Raw genomic sequence first — 7,500 nt, 5'->3', positions numbered from 1 at the left:
TATATAATCATCATTATCATTACCATTATCATTGACAATTACAATCATTATCATTATTGTCACTGATGTTATATATCATTATTATCATTAGTATTATCATTGATATTATTGTCATGATTTGTATCATGAATATTATATTTCTCATCATTAATATCATCAATATTATCGTAAACATTAGTAGCTTTATCACTATCGTTATTAGTATTGCAATGCCATTATCACTATTATAATTTTGATTATCATCATCACTGCAACTGCTAAGAGTGAAGTACCATAGTAACCGTCATTATCGTTACCATCACCATTACTATATATCATTATAATTATCCAAAAATAATTTTACTTCGATTGGTTATCCCTCACGTAACTTCTTCTTTTCCTCCAATCTAACATTTTCTAACATTTTTAATATCGCTTCTTTCTTATTGTCACTCAAGCTAATTATGAGGCAGGAATCATTAAATGTTATCATTATTAGTAATGAAATGTAATTCGACTTACAAAATGAAAACAGATAGTATGCGAAATGCATAGGATAATGCCTGCACACACAGTATATATGTGTATATGTACAGTAATGATTTTGGTTGCATTGAATTAGAGTAAGCTTCAGAAAGTCTATTAATTTTTTAATGTATAGACAGATATGCATGCACACATACCCATCCACACACACACACACTCATAAATATGCATATATATGTATATATACTGAGGACACACACCGTGTACACATACATATCTATATAAGTATAGATGCATATCTATATATATAAGTACATAAACATATATATAGATATGCACATATATGGTTATCTATCCATATATCTCTCTATATATGAATCTATATATATATGAATACACACACACGCAATGTATATATAGATACATATACACACGTGCATGTACATATGTATATAAGTATAGATGCATATCTATATATATAAGTACATAAACATATATATATGCACATATATGGTTATCTATCCATATATCTCTCTATATATGAATCTATATATATATATATATATATATATATATATATATATGAATACACACACGCAATGTATATATAAATACATATAAACACGTGCATGTATATATGTGCTTATATATGTGTACCTTCACGTATAAACTATGGAAAATTTTCGAAATGCAGGTTCAATATGATTCTTGTCATCTCTAATGCTGTCGTGTTTATTCCTTTCATGTCTGATTTATACTTGGTTCTACAATTCATGTTATCGTTTGACTTTTCGTATTAGATATTTTTCATATCTGATTTTTTCTTCTTTACTATTTATTGGTGAACAGGATATATATGTCCTAAATATTGACATTTCTTAAAATTCTTTTCTCAATCTAACGTTTTGTCAAGTGTTTTTCCTTCGTATTCTTTATTATAGGATCGTCTCAATGCTGTTTTTTATCAATTACCTTTTTTGTTACGGCAATTGCTTATTTATCACTACTATCTCTTAGTCTGACAGAAGGGATTGTAAGGAAGGAATTCGATAAATCTAATCTGGTTTATTGTCTTGAAGCGAAGTCGGAAATGGGTTCGTTGTCCTTCAGGCGAGACGAGAGCGGGAGCTTCGGTCGGAGGGCGCGGTGGGCGGAGTCTTCCTTCGGGAGCCTCACCAGCCGCGTCCATAAAAGCCTCCGCCGTAGCCTCCTCCTCTTCCGTAGTGGCGTCCTCCTCCATAGCCTCCGTAGGAGCCTCTGTAGTAGCCTCCTCTGTAGGCCCAAGGGTCGGCGTCGGCCAGGGCTTCTGGCTCGGGCATGGCTCGTGCTGCCCCCAGCAGGGCAGACACAGCCATCGCCACAGCGAGCAAGAGCGACACCTGCAGAGCAGACACAATTTAATGGACTTTAAGTTCGAGTCAGTAAAATGTATTTAGAAAAAAATAAAGCTAATAAGAACAGACACACACACAAATATGCATTTATGTAGATATACGGATCTTATACATATATAATTCTGTTCACAGAAAATGATATTTTTCAGTCATGAAAATAAGTGGACTGACGTGCAAGGATAAATGCAACTTACGAATTTCATTTTGGTGAAGTTGAGCTGATTGTCCCAAACTGTGCAGCCTGAGCAGTTGCAGCGCTTTATATAGTGGGGCGCCGGGAAGAGTTGCCAGGTGCAGGATAATCGACGTATCCTCACAGGCGCGGATGGGGCAAGGGAAGGAGGGGATGGGGGGGGGGGTTGCAACAGCTCGGGAAGTCAGGGAAATACACATTTTTTTCTTATTAGTTTTTATTCTTATGATTTCTTTATCTATTATCATTATCATGATTCTTGATATTAACATAATCATCAGTAATCATTTTCATTACTGTTATGCTTATGATTATCATCATTGTTTTCATTATCATTATCCTTATCACTATTAGTATCATAACCACTAGACGTCACTGAGTGCTTCATTATCATTGTTCCATATACTATCCTCTTTGTTATAGGAGTTGATACAATGGTTACGCTCATCATATTCGCTGAAACTTCTATTGAGTTGCTGTCAAGTATTGTATCATCGTAACTATCATTGCCATTACTATTTCCCTCATTGCTTTACAATTTACAGGTAGATTATTAGAATAGTTTTATTGAATATATTGTCATCAAAAACATGTCATTACGATTACAAATCTGAGATTTCTTACATGCTAATTTCCCACGTGACGCCATCTCCTCCAGTCTAACATCCTTAATATCAAAATTAACTGAGCTGTTTGGATGGAAAGGTATCACCCTGCCTCGACCCTTACTACAACCATTCAACTATCTAATATATTTTTACGTGAATATTCATGGTAGATTTTCCTTTTTTTTTAGCACTTTCTTACTCTCGATTGTTTTGCAATTGACGTAAATAATGCGATTTCGAATAATCAGATGCCAATGCTACAGGATCAAATGCCTTCATCATGCCGATAAATGGTATAAAGAAAGGGTTTCTATGCTCATTTGTTTTCTCTTTTTGGTTTACTGTGTAGGTATATGTTGTTTAGGATCCACTTGGGAAAACTTGTCTGTTGATTCGAATATAAGTTTTCACAAGAGGTGAATGAACTACAATTGAAGCAGGCATATATTCTGTGAGTTCTTTAAATCTTTAAAAGTGTTTATACACATACGTACATGCTCTCACATGCACATATATTAGACACGTCCATAGATTATATACATATATACAAATGAAAAATCCCTTAAATAAAAAGTGCTATTAACTGTAGGGCTATTCATTTCTCTTCTTTGTATTCTCTACTGGCCACTCTCTTCCCTCTTCCCTTCTGCGTATATGAATAGCAAGCACAAGTACACGTTTTAGAAGAAGTACCAAATGACAGATTGAATCCCAAGTAAACAAATTGACAGGTTTTGCTGTTTGTGATTCTATTTTTAATGTGTTTCGTTTTTTTATTGTTATAGTTTGTTACTTTCTCTGTCGGTGAGACTTCTAGCCTAACCCCCTCACGCATATTCTGATTATTTCTTCATTGTGGCCTTTCACTTAATCCTCGTTAGGAATATTGCATTTATTCTATTCCACAATCCATACCATGATCTTTTTTCTGATCTTAGATGTTCATTATTTTTTCAGATTTTATATTTGATGGTAAATCAGAGAAACTATGTTGCTGAAATTCAGTATTTAAGGCGTTGCAATCAAGTTTAGGTTCTAAAATGCAAATAATACTTAACTTACTCAACTAAGTAATTTAAGGAATCGTGATAGAAAAAAGTTGATCAAATTAATCACTGGTTTATTGTCATGAAGCGAAGTCGGAAATGGGTTCGTTGTCCTTCAGGCGAGACGAGAGCGGGAGCTTCGGTTGGAGGGCGCGGTGGGCGGAGTCTTCCTTCGGGAGCCTCACCAGCCGCGTCTATAAAAGCCTCCGCCGTAGCCTCCTCTTCCGTAGGAGCGTCCTCCTCCATAGCCTCCTCCATAGCCTCCGTAGTAGCCTCCTCTGTAGGCCCAAGGGTCGGCGTCGGCCAGGGCTTCTGGCTCGGGCATGGCTCGTGCTGCCCCCAGCAGGGCAGACACAGCCATCGCCACAGCGAGCAAGAGCGACACCTGCGGCAGAGACACGGAGCTTAGTAACATAAGTGAATATGTGTGCGTGTGTGTGTGTAAGAAATAATAAAAAATGAAATTGGATCGTAACATATTTCAGTCATTTGTTCGTTACGATTCATCAGTCACTGTGGCTGTCCTCATATCTTTGTGTACATGTTACTGAGTTTGTGTTCATATATATATATATATATATATATATATATATATATATATATATATATGTGTGTGTGTGTGTGTGTGTGTGTGTGTGTGTGTGTATGTGTGTGTGTGTGTGTGTGTGTGTGTGTGTGTGTGTGTGTGTGTGAGTGTGGACGTGCGTGTTAGTCAGTGTCCATGCGTGTGTGAATCTCACTATATCACTTTCTCTCTCTATCTACACACACTCATATATATGCGGAACATAACATAAACACACAAACATACACATACACAGGGAGACACACGTATTTGCATATACATAGATATGTACATATAATATATATGTGTGTGAGTGTGTTTGTATGTATGAGCTTGCGTTTATATATTATGTATGCCATTCATAAATATTTATTCAAGTTACACGCATATAAATTACTATATATATGCAAACAGATATATATTTTGATATTTAGATACAGTAATTGATATAGATACAGATATATGGTATGAATTTCATACGAATTAAACTAAATTGACTGGCTCATGAATATAAAGAACACATGATAGTGAACTTACGAATTTCATCTTGAATAAGCTGAGTTGTCTCAATCTATGCACCCTCTGCAGTTGCAGCGCTTTATATAGTCGAGCGTCGGGTTGGGTTGCCATGTGTAAATTAAGCGGCGGTTGGGAGGGAGAGAATTGGGGGAGGGGGGGGGAGAGGGGTGTTGCAGCAACTTGGGAAATCAGGGATACCTTAATTTATCTATTGTCCCCACCGTCTTTTTTTTTTTTTAATGCGATAGTTACTAACAGAATTCATATTTTTAGTAGCATTCTCACAACCACTTTTGTTGATATCATTACTTTATTTTCTTTATCTATTGTATTTACTTTATTGGCACATCCATTATCGTTATTATTATCCATCTGTTTATCCTCATTTTAATTTGGGATATCTTCAATTCATTATTATTTTGATGATTATTGTTATTGCCATCACTCATTGTTATTATTCTGTTATAATGATTACCATCTAATCATAATTATCATTTAATCAATAATCATTTACTTATAATTGTAATAATTATGAAGATTACCGCTAAAAAGTTTATTGGTTCCACTGCAAAATTCATGTCGTTTTCAATCTATTTGTGTTTATTCAAAGTTGATGATCAGTCATGTTTGTCAGTATCATGAATTCTAAAAGTAAGAATATAAATACTGAAATTATTTTTAGGTCTTAGTGATTTAGCAAGGATGTTAAATAATGGATTTTCACAGTATAAGTAGCCAGTTTTTCATATATATAAATATTTGACGCCGGTAAACACTATGCATTTTTTCTAAGCAATATATAGCAATTAATAGCTGTTAATTTATTGAATTGATTGCCCACGCTCGACAAGTTGCTGTTCTCAAAGCATTTTATCTCCCTCTGCTTATGGTCTAGATAAAACCTCTTATTAGTTACGTAATAATGGGGGATATATGTAGCTTACGTTACCATAGGTTACTGTCTGTTGGGTTCTATGTTTACTATCACTTATTTCTGCTTAGTCTATATTTACCGGAAAACAAAACAATAACGAAGGAGCTTCATCCGAAAACAATGCTGTCCTTAACTTCGACCAAATGGCAATGTTCATTTAACATTTTCAAAACATTTTTCTTTTTTTCTGGAATACTGCTTCTTTCAAAATCTGATAATTATGTTTTTGATGTTTACTACCAAACTTGGGTTCTGGAATCACGAGGCCATTCCCATCCAAGGTAGCTGTTTAGTGGCTCAGTATGTAACAGCTTCTCAGAATATTCATCCAAATATACTCTATAACGATCTACTACTGACCTACTGAGTAGGTAGTAGTAGGCACCTGTCGAGGAGGCTTAGTAAGCAGGGTGTAAATACTTCGCCAAAATATTACATTTGATCTCCTCAGCAAGATTCATAAGCCGTTTCTTATCACGTGTTGTTCCACGCCCTGATCACCACTTAGCTGAACTCTACAACACATAATATTATGAGTTAAAGAGTTCTGCTTGTTCGTGCCCTGAGATTTCACATCAAACGGTATCCTACAGCGTTATATGCTCCAGCAGGTTGAGCGTTTTGAATCGAGTAGAGATAGCCACGTGATGCAGCCGAGGACACTTCGTCTCTGTCTATTCTGGCAAAATATACTAAGGAAGTAACTAATTAGAAGAGAGGTTTTGAAGGGAAAGATTTACGCTGCCATGGTTGGCACCGCAGACCACCGGGATATCCTCATATACATATTAACGAGGTTTTGCTACTCTTGACTTCATCGTCTAAAAATTCATCAACAGAAGGCTGTTATTTAAATGGCCTACATTTTCTAACGGGGAATCAAAACCAAGACTTGCTTGTGATCGACATGGCCAAGTCTGGTATAGACGTACACATGCGCGCAAATACAAGCGCACACACACACGCATGCACACATACAAAAAAAAAAAAAAAAAAAAAAAAAAAAAAAAAAAAAAAAAAAAAAAAAAATATATATATATATATATATATATATATATATATATATATATATATATATATATATATATATATATATATATACATATATGAGAGTTCTTTCCATAGCAACCCGGTTCTTTCTGGAATACGGTTTGGCAAACTATAGCAAGACGAGGGAATCCCGAGTTGAAAAGCAACCGGCTTAACAACCTCTTTCAAGGTCAAGAGTGTGTGCGTCTGAGTTGTTCCTATGTGTACGTGCGTGTAAGTGTGAGTACCTCCTACCCATCAGGTTAATATATATCACCGACTGTACACAGCAGCAACTGACATATGGTCGGACGAAAGCATCAGTCACTACCAATATATATCCATTAACAAGAACAACCATTACTGAGGCTGAAGTATGCTTCAGACAAGGAAGACAATTAGTGGAAGTGCTGTTCAGTGATATAGGCCTAGAAAAGGGTGTCTATAGGCCTATCTTTAAGAGAAAACCTTCAATTAACCTCACTGATCGTATGTGAAAAGGTCTTACCCCAATTTAACACGATAGCAATTATGACGAGGATATTGCTCGAATATTTGATAATTCATTTGAGATACAACGAATGAGAAGACAAAGAGGCGTGGAAACACACAGACACACTCACAGGCGCGTATTCATAGGAGCAAACTCATACGCACGCACACACACGTATACGCACATGCTCTTGACCTTGAAAGAGGTTAAACGGGTTGCTTTTAAACCAAGATGTCTTGACCGGGATTCCCTCG

General features: G+C 35.8%; 1 protein-coding gene and 1 long non-coding RNA gene across 2 annotated transcripts; both read right to left on the bottom strand.

Moving 5' to 3' along the window:
* Positions 1 to 1,515: 1,515 nt before the first annotated feature.
* Positions 1,516 to 2,160, bottom strand: LOC113821613 (uncharacterized). Its single transcript, XR_003477203.2, has 2 exons — positions 2,054 to 2,160; positions 1,516 to 1,844 (listed from the first exon to the last, which is right to left on the bottom strand). It is a non-coding gene; the product is annotated as an uncharacterized lncRNA (long non-coding RNA).
* A 1,603-nt stretch (positions 2,161 to 3,763) lies between these two features.
* On the bottom strand, positions 3,764 to 4,934 carry LOC138859143 (uncharacterized). Its single transcript, XM_070141119.1, has 2 exons — positions 4,809 to 4,934; positions 3,764 to 4,091 (listed from the first exon to the last, which is right to left on the bottom strand). Exons 1-2 carry the CDS (start codon positions 4,899 to 4,901, stop codon positions 3,888 to 3,890), a joined length of 297 nt encoding a protein of 98 aa, XP_069997220.1. The 5' UTR covers positions 4,902 to 4,934; the 3' UTR covers positions 3,764 to 3,887.
* Positions 4,935 to 7,500: the final 2,566 nt, after the last annotated feature.

This window comes from Penaeus vannamei, chromosome 27 (assembly GCF_042767895.1).
Source record: "Penaeus vannamei isolate JL-2024 chromosome 27, ASM4276789v1, whole genome shotgun sequence".
In the NCBI taxonomy this organism is placed as follows: domain Eukaryota; kingdom Metazoa; phylum Arthropoda; class Malacostraca; order Decapoda; family Penaeidae; genus Penaeus; species Penaeus vannamei.
This window is presented reverse-complemented; position numbering and strand designations above follow the sequence as displayed.